The 20,707-nt window shown below is 41.5% G+C and overlaps 1 protein-coding gene across 1 annotated transcript in view; it reads left to right on the top strand.

Moving 5' to 3' along the window:
• The window catches only part of GAREM1 (GRB2 associated regulator of MAPK1 subtype 1), a gene marked incomplete at both ends in the record, with an annotated part of 99,209 nt that overhangs the window by 66,864 nt on the left and 11,638 nt on the right, over nt 1–20,707 (top strand). The window contains one exon of the mRNA XM_082479298.1: nt 12,469–12,599. Within this exon, the coding sequence (XP_082335424.1) occupies nt 12,469–12,599 (131 nt within the window). The remainder of the gene's footprint in view (nt 1–12,468; nt 12,600–20,707) is intronic.

Below are 20,707 nucleotides of genomic sequence, written 5' to 3'. Positions count from 1 at the left end.
ATAATTACCACTTCACAGCCCTTTCTGTGAAAGGCTACGAAATGGAATTGGTGCAAAAACGGCTTTCAACCGGAGATGCCCCAAACCGATATTAGTGAGAAGGTTTCACTAGAAACACATATAGGATAAAATATTCAATAGCATTTCAGAAAGCATTAGCAAGGCATAGTACAACTCTTTAAATCATGAATTATCATTTACGTGGAGAAACCAAAATCCCCTAAGTGGTCTTCTAAAAACACTTTTGAAATTAAACCACCCCATGTGTAGTCTGTAGCCTTTCTTTTCTCTCGAGCTGTTTTAGGCTTGGCTGCCCCCACTAGCTGATTTCATTTGGCTCTCATCAAGCTGGCAGACATCTTACAAGAGGGGAAAAATTGGCTGGGCATTTTGTTTCTTTATACCTTTTGGATTCAGCTATCATCATTTGAACTTCCAGACAGGGGTTTAGATAGTACCCACCTTATTCACGGTAATGAAACAAAATGCGTGTGAAGGAATGTGTTTAAGAGAACACAGGCAGATGTGTATCTTGCTTAGATCTGAATTTTAGATTTATCATCTTCTGCCTTTCAGAGTTGCAATGAAAATTATATGAAGTGGCAGAACTGAAGCAGTGTGCTCTCACCCACCATCTCTATTCAGCCACCTTTTCATCTCCTCTCCTCTTTTTTTTTTTCTTTTTTTTTTGTGACGCTTTAGTACATACTGTAAACATATGCCCAAGTGCTTATTCTTAAAAGCTGCCTTCATTCATCTTGAGCTTTTATTGAGAGCTTTGTCTGCTTCATAGATAAATTGCACAATGCTGAATCAATGTGTTCTTGTACTGTAAACCAGACAAATGATTCTGACAGAAACTGTTGCATTCATACAGAGTGAGTGAAGAGAGAGCTTACCTCATGCAGAATACGGGTAGCAAAACACCTTCTGCTTCTCAACTGAGGTGATGATATAAACGTGGCTGCTGATCCTAAACCACAAAATTTAGAAATGTTTGCTTGCTGCGAGTTACGTTGCATGCTTGATAGGAATTCCAATGTTCTGGATGACAATTTCTGGAGCATAAGGTACTACGTGTGTTTCATTAAGGTGATTTTCAGATCATGTATTATTTTGGCTCTACACCTGTTTTAAATCCTCTTTAATATAGTTTTAGCTGTAGCATAAATGTACTTAACACTGAATACTCTCCTTGACAGGAGACTTCAGCTTAATAAACCAGATCTATTGTGTAATTAAGGAGTTTCTCTGGAAATTGGCTTCCTTTCAGTTTTAAATATGTTGTCTAGTTTGTTCCAGAAGTAAAGGGAACTTGTTTTTCAGAACTTGCTCGTGATTGCTGGTGGTCAGAGCTATAACAAATTGAATTCCTTCCTAATTTAAACACTTTGTAAATACATAAACTAAGCTACGGTCTGCACCAGGCACTAACAATACAAAGCTATAGTATCTTTCTTAAGAAAATTGTCTTGTTAAGCACGTAGAAGAACAACAACCCCTCCTCTCCATTGCTGGTACCCAAATGTTGGAAATTATTTGAGCAAGAGGTTCTCCAGTAATTTTAGTGCAGTGCTTCAGTAGGTTTAAGTTGAGAGAGAGAGAGAAAGAGAGGAGGAGGAAAAAGATACAGAGACGCTGTTAGAGATTGTAAACCACATGTATATTCAGCAAGTAGATGAGATACGAGCTTTGAAACAATAAGCTGCTCTATAATGCACAGACGGTCTTTCAGGCTACCAAGCCCAAGCTCTGAAGTCTCTCTACACATTGATAAAAATGTCTAAGTCTGAATGAAATACGTTTATTCTGTCTCATGTAAAGCCCTGTAAGCTACTAAGAACTGACTGAGCCGCTGACTCAGTCATTGTTCCTGGTTTTTACAACTCCTCCCATTCAGTTAATTAAAAAACCTGTTCCTGAACAGGAAACAAAAGCACTTTTTATACGGAATTGATCTATGTACATTTTCAAGATTTCTGCTCCGTGAATGCACTTTTTCTTTAGCTTTGTTTATTGCAGCCCAAGTGCCTGCCAGAGGCAGTGCTGTCGACATGACTGTCCTTCTCGGGTGGAATATTTCACTACACACCGTCCTACACTCATGCCGGGGCCCGTTGAGCATGGGACGGGGTCAGAACCTGAAAGGCACAAAAGGCCGCTGAGCGAGCAAGAAAGCAATGAATGGTGCTAAAGTCGGGCCATAGAAACGGGGATACTCACGTGGGAGTAGCAGGAGGAAAAAGATCTGTCAGCAAAAGAGCAGAAAGCATAAAGGGTGGTGGGTTTGTGAGTGAAGAAAAGTGGCTTTGCCCTGTGGCCGAAACACTAAGAGCTTGAGTTTTGGTGAGTGTTGACTTCGAAGCTTTTGCAAAATAAATAAATAAAAGCTGTTAGTAAGGCAGAGTTAACGATTAAGCTCAGCAGTTGCTGCTGTTATTTTAGCAAAAGCTTTGACTTGCCAAGAAAGGGGAGAATGTGTATGAAGTTGTTTGGAAAAGCTGCTTTCATGCTGTCAAGTTTATTTTTTTAAGAGATGGCTACCAAATCCAAAAAGTTGTGTCTGGTGTAAATCCACAAGTCATTCGTGGTTAGAATCTCTGCAATCCATGTTATGATGAAAGATATGCTTCTGCACATCTTAACTTCCTCCCTATAATTGCAACTCTCTTCCAATTTTTTAACCAACAAAGTGAAGTAATACAGTTCAGAGAAGACCTGATACAGAGGTCGGGACCTGGTAGTTTCTAAATTGCAAAAAGTTTGCTTTCTTTAATGCAATAATTTTTTTTTTCCCCTAAAATGATTAATCTTCTTCCCAAACTCAGTTGTTCCTCTGAGAATGAAGCCTCTTTCATCTGTCAGTTTAAGATTTCCCTGTTGCCACTGGTGGATGGGATTTCTTTTTTGCATGCTGTCTGTTTTTTATCTTAACCTCAAATAAATATCATCATATACTTGTACCACTGGTAATGAGGACATAAATTAAACTGCTCCCTGTGAGTACAGTCTGTGTTTAAAGTACTTTAACTTTCCATCAGTGCCAAATTCCTCTTTACCTTTTTAAACAAATTTAGACACCAATAGTAGAATAATTCTGTTCAACTACAGCTGCAGTGATCTTAGGTCCTGAAATATTGCTGCCCTTAGAAAATACTCCAGTTTCTTTCATTGACACTTGAGTTCCACGAGAAACTAAAGTTCACTCTTTAGCAGCCAAAATGGGGGAGAGTGAAAGGGAAGAAAGGTTTCTTCCCGTGTGAATTTTCCATGAGTTGTCCTCTGAAGCGGGGGAAGGATGGAGTTGTGTTTCTGTACTCACTCAGTACTTGGAGTCACACAGATTGTGAATTACAAGTGCACCATTCCTGGTGGGGGCATCAGCCCAAATGGAACAAATTTGTGTTACTGTGTTTTCGTCACAGTAACGATCACAAATTTTGTTTTAATAAAAAGTGGGATTTTGGTCCTTCTGCATTAAAGATGAAATCTGATCTTCTCACACACTCATAATTTTTACTGAAATCAGTGTTAATGAGTTGGGGGAATCTATGGTGTAAAGGCAGAAATGTTTGATGCAGCTGTGATATAAAATCCCAGCACGCTTGGCTAACCTTTAACAGGTATTCTAACATGGCCTGTTTGAACCTGCTTGGAACTAGTAATATTCATTTCAAACGTTAACTCAGAGTTTATTCTGTTACTCTCATCTCAGCTTTCTTCTGTGCTTTAATTAAATGTTAATCTATTGTAGACACCCCAGTTCTTTTGATGAATGTCTTGGGATGAGTGTATACTGATGATCTGGGAGGAGATCACCAAGTTAAGAACAGGTCCACAGGCAGATTAAGTCTGTGCTCTCTCTTAATTTTAAATGTATGTAATCTCTTTCTCTAAAATGGGAAAATCTGCTTGGACAGAACAATGTAAGATGCTGTTAAGGGACTTGCACTTAAGTGCAAGGTTTGATCTTCAACTTGCGTTGACATATTTAAACTGGGTCTCCACTCCTTAGGGACAGATTTTTAGCCCTGAATCACTGTTTATGTAAAAATGAAAGCGGTGTATTTGCTTATTAAGACAAGCGATTGAAAGTGCAGGAAGAACTGTAACCACGTACGTTTTCACCTTTGGTTCTATGCCATTTTTTTTTTTCCAGCTGTTCATATAGAGGATGGCAGGTTTTAGTAGAGGCTTCTGTTAAGTGAGGGATAAATTGTCTTTACCTTCTTATCAAATCTTCCTCTCTTCCAGCAGATGTTCTCGTAAGGATCCTGGGTGCTGGTCTAGTAGGTTGGAGCCATAAGCTTTTAGTGACACTTACCATTTTCATAACTGAGGTCTAAGTGGGCCTCCACTCTGGTACCGAGGGAACAGTGCTAGTAGTCACATAAGAAAAGCTTTTGTCATCGGGCAGTTAAGCGTGCTGTTAAGCACAGTCATCACCTGCTCAACACTGTTTCATGCGAGCTCTGGGTTGATTGAGTTGGGCTTTCTGCAACTTTTCCCTCTTTCTCCTAATGCCTTTTTGTGCTGCGATCTGGATAAGCTCTGCTGTTCACCAGGAGAGCATGCCATCTTACTGTTCAATAGGAAACTAGCAGCAGCTTTTGTTAATAGTAATTAAGAAAGTCAGACGGTGCAGTAGTCATCAGACTCCTCTGTGTGGTCACTTGAGCGTGTGAACCAACACGCTGCCTGTGGAATGTTCTTGTTGTCTGTTGGCAGCACATGGGAAAGGAATAGAATGATGTTAATTACAAGTTAGATCAATGATAACCCAGTGAGTAAGTTAAATCTAGTTAACTTACAGTCCAGACACTCAAACATGTGACCCTGTAAAATGGAACATTTCATTGTGGTAATCTCGTATTTGTGATGATGATAACTTATGAAACAAAGGTTAGAGGTTCGGCTTGTTTTCCCTGTCTGTCTTTTTACATCATCTGTAACCTAAAATTCCCTCTCATGCAATATCTGTGAGTTAAATCTGCTTTAAGCTATCATCAGTCACCACTTGAACTGATTTTTCTTTGTTATGCTGCCAACAGAATATATTTTTTTTGTTATGCTACTTAAGAGTCATAAAAGAAAGATAAGAGAAAGGAGAACGCTAGGCTGTACCATCCCCTTTGCTTTGCCAGCATACAATTAGAGGTTTTGATTAGCAAGCATTGCGTTGCTGTCTGGGTAACCTGGTTGGATTCCCTTCCTTGATCTCTCCAACGGTGTGTATGCATACGCACAGGTGATGTGTCAGCGTGCTGATACTCTGCTTCGACATGTCTCACCAGATTGTGATGCCTGACTCATTCCCTCTTGGTTGAATGGGTATTTGTACCACAGAGAGGAATAAAGGCGTTTAAGGCTTCAAAATCTTCATAATACTTCCGAGAAGTAAAACTATTCATTCTGAAATGTTTCACAATCTCTACTGACTGAATGTCCCTTTGTGCCTTACCCTCTGCGTTGCAGTGCCATAAGTTTAGCTCCAGTACACTTGATGAATTCTAATTGTATTATGTTTACTTAGATATGTCCCTAGTTCATGTTTCATCTGGGTTTTTTTTAAGACGTTGCCAAAACTTCCAGAAGATTGGGTACAGATGGGGACACGGGAGGTCCTCCTCTTCACTCCTCTCCCTCCCCTCAAGAAAAAGTAGTGACAGGCAGGTCTTAAAAACAAAGGCAGTATTTCAAAGTCTCTTTAATAGCTATTTCATGGTGATTATAATATAAGAATCAATCATAGTTTTTCTAGTTTGTGGCTCAGTTGTTATCCTTTGGAAGCTGTGTACTTGTGTGTTTTTCTGCTGTGTTCTCCACCCTTTTATAGTCTCCTGTATGCTTTCAGCAGGCTACAATATGAAAATAAACAAATAAATTCTTCAAATTCAGAAAAACTTCCTTCATTCTCTGCCTTCCCAAAGCTGTTTGTTTGGGGTTTTTTTTATAGCTCACAGAAGCTATCGGTGTGTCAGATAAAAATGAACTTTTACCTTTGGGTTGTCTTGCTCTTTCTTTGACCGAGGGGGGTGAATTTCCCGTGGCATTCCGTCCATGTTAGTTTGCTGCCAGGTCCCAGCCTGAGGTGAAGTCAGTAGCTCCTTCACAGTGGGGTACCCCAAGGTGAAGGAGCAGTGGATTAGCTTTCCTGTCCTTTCTGTGGGCAGTAGGGCTGTGAGCCTGTCCACACTAATTTATCTGCGGACTACTGTTTTCTCTCACTGTTGAAAACAGCATTCTGTAATTCCATCTGTACTTGCAGTTTCTCTCGGCAATGGCTGTCTTCTCCCTGCACCGTCCCCTCTGCAGTGGCAATCTCCAGCTCTGCTGTTCCAGAGGACCTGAGCATTCTTCTCGCCTCTGGAGACCTCTGAACAAATGCTGGGTTTCAAGCCAGCTGGAAGATGACAACAGTGAAGCAAGGCATTTATTTCCCACTCATCGTTACCTCTGCATGTCTGCCAAACCTTTTCATATTTACTTAGTGATAAGTCCCCAAAAGAGCTACAGTGTTAACTTTACACCTTGGTTCCAGTTAGTCACGTAATAGCTGTATCGAAGATGTGATGGATTCTTTTTTGTTCTTCCTTTTTTCAGGTCTAGACAGCTACAGCCACTGCCATGACAACACTTCTTGCAACAGCAAAATGCCACATGTAGGTGCTATGCAAAGACATATTGGCAAATGTCAATTTAAATAAAAAAAAATTTAAAAAAATTACATGTAGGCTGGAGTGTTAGGATTATGTCTTAATCTATTATTTTAGAGAGCTTGGTTTGCCATGCTCGCTCTTGACTGACTGTGTCGTCTAAGGATTAGGTAGGGGCAAAATAGCTCTACCATATGATCTAGTTGATGGGGTGACAAGTGAGACCATAAACTGAGATTTCCTTCCATCATCCCCCACTGAAATAAATTTATTTCTGCTTCAGGCATTGAGGACAGTTATGTTCACTGTCAGCTGAAGACTATAGAGGTCTATCGAAGGACTGGGCATGCCAAAGTGTGCTTTCCAATTCATGCAACTGCATTCTCCCTGATATCTAGCAAGTCACCTCTCTGTGCCCTTTGTTATTGTGTCTTATGCTTTAAGCTTATGCTCTTCAACTCTGTGCAGTTATATCAAGGATCATCATTTTGGAGAGGAAAGCAAAGTTATTTCCTATGAGATGGGTGCACAGGAATGCTGCAAAATGCATACAAAATTACCTTTTTCCGAAATGATGGTATTCTGGCAGGTAGAGAGCCTTTTCTTTTGGAGTCAGCTATGCTGTTCTTTGAAATGCTGAAATGCAGTCAGCAGTCAACAAATAATATGAAACATAAACCTCTGCGTTACTCTTGCTACCCTGCTGGGCTGTCTGCGCATTCTTGAGAAGCACTGGGCTTTGCACACAGTCTCACATAGAGAGATGTGAGACTTACTAAGTAATCAAAGCTGCTGAAAGACAATACAACTCCTGCCTCCTTGGAGAAACACTTAACAGCTAACGGAATTGAGCAGATGTTTTGGTGACCTTCCGTGTTTCCTACTGATGACATGCAGCTACTTTACTTTTTTTTTTTTTTTTTAAGATAATTTCTTTTTAGTATATCAGCATATGCGTGCTCTCGTCCTTTTGTATCCGTGAAAACTTCACTGCTTGCTCAGTCTGTGAACCCTTGCTATAGATAAAGACTCCCTTGGTCTAGCACAGTACGGACACAGTACAAAATGAGTGTTTCTGTCTTGGAAACATTCTGAATGCTTGGAAATGGCTGGACTGTTTGGAGGTGAGGGGTAAGTTGCTGTGAAAACCAGCAGATCTTATATTACAGAAATAACCTGTATGAGGTGGGTTAAAGTTGTGAACGTATGTCAGCCTGTGAGAACTTGAGCAGTGGAAGCAGCAGAAGCAACCCAAAGGCTGGGACAGAAAGGGCTGGTTTATGAACCTGCTCACATATGTTGCAGGGCCAACTTCTGGCAAGAAGGAAGATGGGCTGATCTTCCTGCTCCTACTGGGTTTTAATAAATGCCTCCATAAATTGGAGGATAAGCCCTGGTTTAGGTCTTTCCCTGCCTTTTTATCTTTCCAGACTCGTTTCCAGCAGTAGTGGATTTACTGTCTTTGCTGTAAGTACCTTCACGGGGAAATAAGAATTCATAATCTGCAGAGATCATATATACTAGAATGAAACTGTTCCAATACTGTGCCTGCCAGAGGCCAGACTAAAAGATAAAGAGATATAAAGCTTGCAGTAGTCGTTCATTACTCCCTTGCATTTGGCTGCAAAAGAGTAACCACACCTGCTCGGTGGACCGTGTAGGTATTACAAATCTTTGATCTTTCTGAACCTGCACTGATTTACTAGAGAAACATGTCATTATTCTTTTTGTTCTAGTAAGAAAGGAATGGGGGTACTTCTTTAAAAGTATAGTTTTAGCTTTAGGTTTTCTTTACTTTTTTTGGTTAAATTCCTAACTAACAGACAGTCAAATTGCCTTGTGATTTGGTTAAGCTTACTGTCAGTTTTGTAAAGTTTCCCAATGAAATCCTGCCTGTTGCGAAGTGTAATAAAATTCCACTTTAACTTGCAGTCAAGCCAGACTTATGTCCATTTAACTTGTATTTCAGCCATGCTGTCTTTTTTATGGCAGCTTGAGGAGAGACCAGGGAGAAACATAGTAAGAAATTGTCTCCTTCCTCCCCATTACTTAGTTACTTGACATCTGGCTCAAATGTGTATTGCAGGCCCCTCTTCAGCCCTTCTTTTTCTCCTTCCAATAAAAAAGTCTGCCTTTTTCAATGAGGAAGTAAATTTCGAATAACTGTCTATAGAAAATCTCAAGTTATAAACCGTCTTTTCCAAAGAAGAGGCATTTTAACATCCAGCCCTGACAGCTTCCGTGCGCAGCATACTTCTTGTTTTTGTAACATGGGGAGATTAATGCTGCCCTTCTATTATATGCTTTGGGATCTCTGTGTACTCCTCTGTAGTCAACCTCCTCGTGAACTGCTGCTTATTAGCAGTGGAGGCACAGACGGCTTTGTCTTTGCATGGCTCAGCTGAAGGAAGGGGAGGATGGCACAGATAGCGACATAGACGGTTCTGAGCATCTCTTTGTACCGAAGTAAAGCTCCAGCTGATTTTTCTTTTTTAACGGAAGCACGTGTAAGTCTACAATAGATAGTAGACCCTGCTCCCAGTCACACAGAGCCTAAAGCATTTGTTCTGTGCTGAGGAATTTGGGACTTCTTTGTGGAAGTTTGCATTGCAATGGGTAACTAGCCCTTTCTTGCCCCCAGACTAGCTATTGTTAAATACATGACAGTCATAGTAAAGTAATTTTATTGTGCTTCCAAACAGAGTAACTAGAGAACCTAGAATTAAAGACCACCATCTCATTCGAAGTGCTGGATAAATATTCTTCATATCATGTATTATTATTCAATATATTGTTTTCCTTCCTTGTTCATGTGAATTCATGCCTTGTTACTGTGCCCAACTCAATTCCTGCTATGAAGTGAGAGTTCTCAATTTCTTCTGAACTAGCAAAATTTTATCACTGCAGTATCTCACAGTTTCAAAAAACTATGTAGCTTCCATGCAGTATTGTATTAAACTCCGTTCTGTCCGTCAGGGGCGAGTGTTAAATCAGAAGTAACCTCACTGAATTTTGGATTTGGATCTGTCTGAGGTTGCTGTGCTTTGGGGTTTTTTTCTTCATGGAACAAACCAGACCCTTGGATCCCAAACTGGGAAATCAGCTAAGGTTGCACCCAGGTGGCTGTGTCAGTAGTCAAAGAGGACAACAATGATTCCTAAGGAGCGATTCAGAAGTAAGCAGGAGAGAGCAACAGCCTCAGATCAGCCCATGGAGAACGAACATTGTGTGATGACTTCTGTAAGATTTAAGAACATCTTTCCCTTAGTGACTGTCTGTGAAATACGGTCATTGGGTCTGCGTTCTAAAGTAGTAGGTTTTTTGTCCTACCAGGTGCTCCCTGATGCAACTTGGAGTCCTTGCTGCTGCGTGATGTCCTGGCATGTCCTGACTCCTTGTAGGAGGAGGTCTGACTTCACTGCATTCGCCCACACACCTGATTGTCCTTTGCAGGAAAGCAGGGAGAAGGACCTGGGAGCTGGGGAACGCATCTTCCTCTTGATTAGGCTATGGCTGACAAGGAAATCCTGAAACCAGGGCTTAAATGATCTACACAGTGGACTGCAGATTAAAAAGCACAGTTCTCCTCTCTTCATTGCCAGCTGCCTGACCCCTTGATTGCTTTGCACTGAAAGGGCCTCGGAGCACAGAAGTTGAGGAATTCAGCTTCAGGATGCTGGCACGCTTCTACTGAGCGCATGAAGTGTTTTTCCAAATGCAGAAGAGGTTGCCAGAATTTTTCAAGATGGAGGGAATGTCTACAATTAAAGTTTTAGATACCTTCAGTAAGCAATTAAACAAAATTACAGGGAATAAAACCTCTGGAGCTACTAAGCCCCAAGATACCTCGGCCCTGCTCTGGCTGTCCTTGAGCCGTGTGTTCCTCCTAGAAGAGTGGAGGAGACTGAGAGGTGTTGCTAATTGTGCTTAAAGTCCTCCTGACACAGGTGTTGCTGATTCCTGTCTAGGGAATCCTGCATGAGGCAGACCTTTGGTCTGACCTGGAGAAGCCATTCCTGTAGTCAACTACATTGCTGTAATATACTACAGGACAAAGGTCCTGCTGCTTCCATCCCAGTGTTGGTCTTTGAAGCACTTGAATTGTCTTGGCTGAACTTCAAATAATAGTGTGTTCTGAAACAGACACAGAGTTAGGAGAACTCCAAGGCAACTGATATTTGAAGTGTGGTGACGTTTACGTTGCAAACAGTTGCAAATTACAGTCTTGTGGTGGGAAGTACCAGCATCTTTAGTTACCCTGCTGGTAATACTTCAAAGTGACTGTGGTCACTTTAGAAAGACAAAATATACGGAAGGCAATAAGAAGTCGTCTTCGGTCTTGTAAGTTGATATTTAGGCTCAGAACCACTCAGCCATACCAATTAAAAGAGTGTTCCTCTGTCATGGGGTGCTGGGATTGACTAGAGGAGCTGAGCCTCTTGGTCTTGCACCTCTTTTGGTGTGTGCGCATGTGTGCACATGGGAGGGTGGTGGGACGGGTCGTTCTCATGGGGCATCAGGACTTGCTGAGCTCGTGTTTGTTTCTTCCTCTGCTGCTAGGTGGCCTGAAATAGTTTAGTGTGGGTGAATTCTCCGAACATGTCACAAAAGTCTCAAGTCTGATGGGATGTAGAGGGGCAGTGGGGTGTTACGCATAAAAATGCTGAAGGAGTGAGAAAATATTTCTGTAGGTGGCTGACATCCTGATGTATTGGATGAATTTTAATGAAGTTGAGCAGTGTTTGGGAACAATAATCTAGTGGCTGCATGGATTGCTAATTTTAAAATACGATTTACAGGAGAGGCACTAACCATTGATTTTACGCAGCCTTTTACTTGTTTTCTTGAGTTGTTTCTTACATTGAGTCTTGCTGTGCTATTCTCTTGCTGAGGTCAGCCTTTAACTTAGTAGTAGTTAATGTTTCTAAATTTGGGAAGAGTGCTGCACTGATTTTAAGTTGAAGTCATACAAACAGCGAATGTGTCCATCTAGGCTTTCGTTATCTTTGTATTTATAAAAGAAAGCTTTAAAACTTTGGTTTTTGTAGTGCACCGAGGTGATTGATGTGCCTGGCTGTCTCTGGCAGGCCTGCACAGGGCGGCTGCCTCCATGTTAGTTCTCGCCTTTTACAAGGCTTAAAAAATAGCCAAGGTTTTCATGCCGTAAAGTCAGAAATAAACACTTCTTTCTAATGCTATTCTAGAGGCGACCACCATCAAAAGGGTTTTAAATGTGTATGGTTTAATTTCTTATGTTAGCTAAAGTTCTCAAAGGGCTTATTTTAAGATCAAGGAAAGTTAGATGCTATTCCACTCTTAGGGAAACCTGGGGGGCGAAAGAGGTTTAGCCCAGCGTTTTTTAATAGCTGTTTGATGATGCTAAAAACAGAAACAAACCCCTTATGTTTATTGTTTGGGGGTTTTATTGTAATGGCTGTGTTTTCTTTCTGTAAAGCTTTTAATATTAAGGGCCAAAAAGTGCTATCTGTACAGATACTGTTACACCAGATTAAGTGCACAAGCACAAATGCCTCCAGAATTATTTACTATTTCTAGAGAGCACGTGATAAAAGGATCTTTTTTAATTTAACTTCAGCTCCCACACGTTCGTTTTGTTCCAATCTGGTGAAGCTGGGTGTCTCTCACAGCAGGTTCAGGAGACTCCCTGCAATCTTTCGTCTTCTTGTTTGGCCTCTAATAACCGGAAAAATTGACCAAGCGAAATGGTGAAGAAGTTGAGCCAGCAGTTGCCACAGTGACAGTTGTCCAATATAAATATCTTACAACTCTTCTGTTTATCATCTGTTTTCAGGGCAGTTTAAGCTGCTGGAACAAGACCGAGATATTAAGGAGCCGGTGCAGTATTTTAACAGTGTGGAGGAGGTGGCTAAAGCATTTCCTGAACGAGTTTACGTCATGGAGGAAATAACATTCAACGTTAAGGTAGTCCCTGAATAAATATTTATCCCTGTCTAAATGATTAACTGTTACAACTTTTATATACATGGCAAGCGAGCAATGGCGCTGTGTGGGAAGTGTGATTTTTTTTCGAGACAAACGAGCCTTTAGTGGTCTGCGTTCAGTGATGGTGCTCTCCAGGATTGTTTTTGCACTCTTAAATCAGCATGTCCTCTAAGGGCTCTCCTGTCCTATGGCACTTTGGGGAGCAGTCCTGATGATCCATCCAATAATTCATCTAATTAGGATACTCCTGCCAGATTTTAAACAAATGTTGTTTGTTGCCCCCTTTCCCCTCCCCCTCCAGCCGTCTGAATTGTATTCTCTGCTAAGCAGCAGCTGCTCAAATCCCTGTCCAGAAAGCCTTATTCTCAGGGAGCACATAGGGTGAAATGGTGAAGTTGCTTGTCTCGAAATTACTGCAGCTAAGTAGCATTGTGAATAAAACGAAATAAAACAAAAGACACACTTGTTCTCTGTGTGTTTGTTTGCATGTGCGTGCCTCTTGGGCTCATCAAAGGGTCAGCAATCCCAGGAGTGTAAGAGGGCTTGCTGTCACCAAACACGCTGCAGTGCAGTGGCATGACGCAATGAAGACAGAACTTGTTCTCCCTTGTCCTACCTATGTGTGTGAAGCTACACAAGGGTAGGTCAGCTCTGCCAACAGAGCAGAGTGGTCTTCGAGTTCGTGTGCTTTGCTTCAGTTGATACACCACCCTAAGACTGGTTGAAGAGCATCCTAGAGCTTGGGATGCAATGGTGCAGATCCACATCGTGTACCCTACAGGGGAAACTGGTTGATACTGCTGGTGCAAAACCAATATGGAGTTTTATGGTCCCGTGTGTAGCAACGTGGGGTTTCTATAACAACCTTTTAATGGCTTTTTTGCTTTCTTGCACTGCTAGCGTTGGGGGACACCAGCTAGTCCACAGTTTTTATAGGTGTGAAATAAGATTGCTGAAAACTGCTGTAAGTGCAAGAGCTCGTCAGTTAATTCATTTAGCGACGCAGACTCATGCCTTTCAAGACAGGAGGTTGTTTTCATTTCTGCTCTCCATTAACCTGAACCTATAAAACAGAGCCTTTCATGAATGAAGGCTACATGAGAAAACTGGAACACTTTTGTATGTTTAGGATGTAGTTGGGCAAATCAAGGCAACAAGAAATTTTCATTTCTACCCAGGAATATCAGTCTTACCTTGGGACTGCTAGCCTTATCCGGTGCTGTGCCATTATTTTTCAGTTGATCAATGACAAAATCAAGAGTGGCACAGTAAAATGTGTGGCTTTGATTTTATAGGGAGAAAAGTGTTCATCTGCAGGCCTGTTTAAATGTAAAATGTTGTGTTGTGAGTTTAATGTGAGTGTTCTTAAAACTCTGTGTCATATTTAGCAAACTGAGAATTAAGCACAGCTTACTGATAGATATCAAATCAATTTTTAAAAGATATTATAGTGATACTCCTTAATGTAAATAACAGTAATAATAATCCAGGTTTAACCTAGTTACACAGTTATCTTGGCAGTATTTCTCTTGGCAGTTTTTCCGGTTTCATAGAAGTCTGTTCCAAGGTTATCATCTTCCAAAAAATAAAGGAACTTAACAGGATTTATTAAAGTGTTTAATAACCCTTTACATGCAAGAGAATTACGTGCGCTAAAATTTTAATATAGGGGAGATCCCATGAAACTGATTAGAGCAAAGGGAGGAATACTAAGTATGGTTGATTTCTGTCCAATGCAGTGTGTCCGTTTACATTCAGAAGAGAGTATCAGAAGGTAGCTAATCCGATATAAAAACAAAAAAAAATGCCTACAATATCTGATGAAGCATTTAAGATAAGGAGGAACCCTGAAGTCACGGAATTCTTTCTTATTCCACACACTCAAGTCTTTTGTGGATCATTTTTGAAGAAAGAGGCTGTAGAGTGGATCATTTTTGAAGAAAGAGGCTGTAGAGTTACACCAGACAGTCACTGTGTGGTTTTGTCTGTGCTCGTTGAGGTCTGCCTGTATGTGCCAATATGCCACGGTTATGGTTCGTCTTGGTGCTAACCGTGCTCCTCCGTGTAAATCCGTTGTTGCTCCGGCAGGATGTTACAGCTCGTCCTCCTGTTCAGAGAACTGCGTTCTGGCTGTGACGGGCCATGGGGTCTTCTCCAAGGGGGGTGTTACTTTATTTTTACTTTGTAGATTAGTGTTACGGGGAAAAATGAGCCACCTCGTCCTGGGGGAGGGAGGAGAGATGGGTCTCCCTCCCTCCCTTCCTTCCTTCCCTCCCCACGGTTTTGCAGCTAGGCAGGCTTTCTGGGCAGTGCACTGAGGCAGGGCTTGGGACCTGCCAGGTATTGGAAGGAGGGCTGTAACACGTGCCATCGAGCAGAGCTGGTAGTGGAAGGTGGAGTCATTTTTCACAGAATAGCAAATAAACATTTTGGATTAAACCAAACGTTTGTAATGGCTAAAACTGCTTCTGGTAATTTCTCTGGACATACATACGTATCAGTACTGCTCTTGTAGACCCCGTCAGTTGCCTCAGGTACCTCAGGTGGACAGCAGCATCTACAGGCACAGCAATTTAGAGAGTTCTGAGGATAAGCTGATTTCACTCTGTCAATAGATATTTAGTCTGTTCCTAACTGAAAATTAGAGGCGTTCTGTCTTTTCTTCACTGACCAGATAGGTAATAACCTTTTTTGTATTAATATTCCGCACACAATTGCAGAGAATTTTGCTTAGATAACAGCACTGCACTACAAAGATGAGGATTTTTTTATTCTCTGTGCTAGGAAGAAAAATATTAAGAAAATGGAGCTATCCCAGGGCCCTAGCTTTTGCTGAACCAACAGCAGTAGGTTTCTGCAGTCGGATGCTCTGGTCCCGTACAGATGGCAGTCTGTACAACTCCCAGGAAGCTATTTGCATTAAGACTTATAAACAAAACCAGGAACAAAACGCCCACGTCATACTGAGGGCAATTCACAAAAAGTTTTCTTAAAAAGCAACAATATTATCTGATCGACTGAACATTGGACAAGCCATGAATTCCTGCACTCTAAACACCAGCCCACTTAGTGTTGCAGTACCCTTCAGATCTTCCAGGATATCATTTTTGTCCTGAAGATATCACTCAGTCTCCGTGGAGAGGCTGTGAAGATGTTTGCAGAGCCTTTTCAGGATGGAGAGGTGGTTGGTCAATTAGTCTTACAATTATTCTTTTCTATCCTTTCAAAGGCATTGTTTGGTCAGCGTGAACTGCTGATACCTGATGTGTTTATTTGTTTTCAACATAAGTCTTTTTTCACAGTGGTTTAACTCTGGTGGCCCATACAGTGTGTGTTTTGGCAGAAATAAAGCTATAGTGAAAACTTTGCTTTTTTTTTTTTTTCTTTTTTTTGGACAAATGTTAATGCAGTACAGTGAAGCAAAATTGATCTCCTGATTTGATTGCAGTTCCATTGGCTCTGATAAACTTGCCCTGAGTTTCCAAAACACGCATACGTAGAAGGTTGTAACCTACACCAGCATTTTTAAACGCTGCAATAGCGACTTCCTTGAAATTGGTTTGCGTGTAGGTTTTAGCTGCAAACTTGCAGGCAATTAATCGTACTTCACCTTGAGAATTAGTGCTTTAGTCCCCCTCGTTGCCTTGTGGCTGGATGCCAGCCTTCTGAGGCTGCAAGCCTCGGCGCCAGGAAGGTTTTTTTTTTTCTTCTCTTCCCCATTTGTCCCCAGTACACCCAGGCTGTGGCCCCTGGGTGTCTTGCACTGGCAGCGCGGTGCTGCGGCTGCCTCTTTCCTCCGGCGTCTGGTGCACGGCTTGAGTGAGAGAGAGAAGCAGACCTGCTGCTCCGTGCCTACATCGATGTACCTGCTGGAGGGTTTCTGCTCTGAAAGGAGCTCGGATAGCGAGCGCCGTTGCCTCGCAGCGGCGTCATGAGCTGGCCGGCCTGACATCCCGCGTGAAGAGACGCATCATGTTAAAGTTCTGCTGTGTTGCCTGTCACGTTTTGGGTCATTTTTGGAACACTGTGATTTCTTTGAGATATCTTTAAACAGCACTGAAGCCAGCTTTTAATGTAGCAATCAGGGCAAAGTCCCTCTCAGCTGAGAGGGAAGTGCAAGTATACCAACGTGAAGAGTTTTACTTGCTGATTCTCTGTCTTTGGAGGGAGATGTTTATAAAAGAAAAATGGGATAGTGTCTCAGTGAATTTAGTCAACTTCCTTGAAAAAGTTTGCTTATTTTATCTGCTAATAGCTCTTCTGAAGTCTCTTTGTTTTATATTTTAAAAATCTTTATCCATTTTTTTGTGACCTGTGAAAAATATATATATATTAATGTGTATAGTATATATCTTATATATATGTAGTGCTATGATTGGTCCTTTGGCTTCAATAGTAAAAACCATATGCAGTAACTATGAATCAGAGACCTCACAGTTGAAAAGAGCTCTCCCCCCAAAAAAGTCCTAACTGTGTATTTTTAAAGTGAATGCAATGCTTGCGTTACTCTAATAAAATCTATCATGTATAACAAGCAGTATAAAGCCACAAATCACTTTTATAAGGAGTTCACGTGTCCAAGTGATGAAAGATGACTACATCAAACTATAACAAATTAGAACAATTGGAGTCCAAGATGGGATATTGACTCAGGTGTCATCAAAATCTATCTTTCTGAGTTAACCTTTCCTTAAGCAAGAGAAACAATATACTTGAGCTTTCCCAAAAGAACATGTTTCCTAAATAATCATTCATCACTTTCCTCATCCCCGTCTTCTGCGGTAGATGTAATTGGCTTCTGAATGTTATTGAATTGCAGGGGTCTTAAAATTTAAAACATTATAGTGACTTAACCCAGTGCTGTTTTGGAATGTGTCTGTAAGCCAGTAACCTTTTTGGTCAGCATCGTGGCATCAATAGTGAACGGTTAGTATGGATCAACATCTGGCAGTAGGGAGGTGGAGGGCAAATACCGCATGGAGTAGGTTCTGGTTCTGTGGGTCCTCTGCATTAGGAGTTGTTCAGTTTGAACATCTGCTCGTGATTTCTAGATGGCTTTGGAGTATAGTGTGACAGGCACTGCCTCTTCCACAGAGCTAGGAGCACTGATTATTCTCACCAATTTCCAGAAATGAAAACTGGTTGGGAAGGGCAAAAGAGGGGCAAGGGGGAGGTAAAACTGCAGGAATCCGTGTTTTAGTGCATAAAGCGTCATTGCTATAATGTGTAAAATAGAGAGCAACCATGACGATAAATGTGTTTGGGGAAGGAGTTATTTCAGGATGCTCCCAAGGCTAATAGTTTAATAACTGGAGGAGACTTTGTGTTTATCAGGTAATGACAGCAACTGGAGGTATGGTGGCTTCTCTGGGCAAGGAAGACCTTGACATGCGAGAGCGAGTCCAGTGTACCAAGATGGTCAGGGGGGCTGTAGCAAACTACATATTGGGAGAGGCAGGGAGAACTGGGTTTGTTCAGCATTGAGAGGGCTGAGGGGACCTCTCTCTACTGTGCATACCTACCTAATGGGAAGGTGTCAAGAAGACAGACAAGCTCATTTTTAAAATAGAAGAGGGCAGGTTCTGATTGAACATTAGGAAGAAGTTTTTCACTTTAAGGGTGGTAAGGGACTGGAACATGTTGTCCAGAGAGGTTGTTGAGGCCCCATCCCTGGAGGTGTTCAAGGCCAGGCTGGATGTGGCCTTGGGTAACCTGGTGTAGTGGGAGGTTTCCCTGCCTATGGCAGGGGGGTTGGAACTCGATGATCTTCAAGGTCCCTTCCAACCTGAACCATTCTATGATTTTATGATCTGAGGCGCCCGGTGGGAGGACAAGAGGCAACAGGCACAAGTTGGAACATGAGAATTCTGTTCCAATATAAGAAAAAAATAATTTTTAACGTGAGGGCAGTTGAACAAAGAAAGAGGTTGCCCAGGGAAAATGTGGATTCTCCATCTTTGGAAAAACTAAAAATTTAGTTGGACAGCCTGCCATAACTACACCTGCTTTTGACTAGATGACTCTGGGGGTCCTGCCCAACATGGAGGATTCTACAAGTCTCACCTGATGTCCTGTGTTAAAGTCCATGGCCCTTTGCTGATGTTTTTGTAAGTTTTCTGGCCATTGATAAAGTGAAATGTTTCAGTGAAGTTTGATTTTCGTAGGTCATTGCTAGAAGGACAAAGTAAAGATCATTTAGCTATGTAATCAGAGAAAAAAAAATAGAGATATCTGTGCATGAGTTTCTAGATGATTTTAGAGTGATTGCTATGTATGGTATGATATATATTGTGATATATGTGATATATACGATATGTGATGGTATGTATTTGTTGCTAATGTCCTGGAACACATATTTACCTAGCATGTATGCTTTACAGATGTTAACTACCATGTGGTAACGAATGAATTAACCTTACACAAGAAGGGAGGAGTTAACTTTCTTGACTTTCAGAACTTAAATTTTAAAATATGCTTAGCCTATTAAGGTGTACCAGCAGCCTTAAATTCACCATAGTAAGGTTTAGTGGGTAGGAATAAAGTTGTGCAGTCTTAGTCTTTTCATTTTACTTTTTCAGTTTTCTATTACCGTTTTGGACAGCGGCTGATGCCTTATATTTGTGTTTGGAAGGAAGAGAGCAGAACAGTATTTTTCTCAGAGTGCCAAACTAGAACTGTGGCATGATTTTTCTTTTGTTCCAGCACAGTAAAATTCAGCCTCATTTCATTTATTATTATCCTGTCACTATATTTAAAAAAAAAAATAAAAATTTAAGAATATTTTCCAAATTTTTTAATTGAGAATAATTTAATCTTTAAACATGCCCATTGACTCTAAAAAATCCATTTGCTATTTAGCTGGTTGAAATAGATGCCATTAATAAACAGCTGTTTCGTGAGACCTTCATTGTGAAGCTTGGCCAGTTAGTTACCTCTGTGGTTTCACATCTGACCCCCCGTTTCCTTCTACAGTGGCTTGTTTGTTTGTGAATCACCAGGGAACTGCGAGTTGGCCAAGCAGCAGCTCCCACAGCCGTAGGTTGTGACACCTCCCTCGCTCCGGCCGGTGTCCCGCAGGAAGCAAGAAAAAGCTGTAACCGTACTGTCTCAAGTTAAAATTTCTGACAGTGTAGCACACGTTGTCTGAAGAAGCCGTTTGTGGGGACTTGTCAATGCTAGAAACCGATACTCATACAGAACGTGCCCTTTTGAAAAGAGAAGGGGAAGATTGAGTGGTACACACACAGAGCCCTGTATGTCCTCAGCCCTTATCAGCTCCGCCGAAGGCAGGGCTGTGTGGCCGGCCGCAGCTCTGTGCCGGTTTTGAGGAGAAACCAGCCATGAGCATCACACCGGTGTTATCAGCAGAAAACCCCAGTGCTTCCCTTTCATGTCGCGGTGTGTCAAAAACGTTGTCTGGCCAGTGGTGTGAACTGTGAATGAGTATTACGTACCATAAAACCTAGTAGTTTCCTGGATTGGAGCAATTAGTGTTTGTTTAGATAATTCAGGGCTTGAACGACTTCCTCTCCGGAAGCCCCAGGACTGAAGTGCTAAGGCGGCGCACCTCGGCTGAGCTGCCTGTGCCTTCGCTCTGAAAGGCTTGCGGAAGATAATCACAACTTTACATGTAAAGGTGAGTTGCAGATCACGTTTTACAAGAGGAAGCGTTATTCACAGCACGTCTCAGTTATTAACTGATTGGAGTTACAGCCTTGATTGCGTGCAGTGGCTATTCTGCGATGATACCTGAATTTGAAGCTTGGAATTTGAACTTCACACAGCTCCATTAAGTCTTTAGGGGCTGCAGAGGCGAAGAAGGGATATACTATTTTACTGTATGTTTTCATTTACAATTTTTTTAGTATGTTCCGTATTTCCAAATAAAACGGTCTATGACAGGCCAGTAACATTTGTGTGATGCCCCTTCCTTTATAAGTAGGTATCTGCTGCTGCCGAGGAAGAGCTGGGCGGGTTCTGTTCGGTCCCTGAAAATGGCTTTTCAAGTTAAACCACTCAAATACGAAGCAGAGCAATCTTGTCTATAAAGAATTATTTCAGTCTTAAGGAAATAATTTCAGGAACGA

Source organism: Vanellus vanellus (assembly GCF_965231255.1).
Source record: "Vanellus vanellus genome assembly, chromosome: 2".
Classification (NCBI taxonomy): domain Eukaryota; kingdom Metazoa; phylum Chordata; class Aves; order Charadriiformes; family Charadriidae; genus Vanellus; species Vanellus vanellus.
This window is presented reverse-complemented; position numbering and strand designations above follow the sequence as displayed.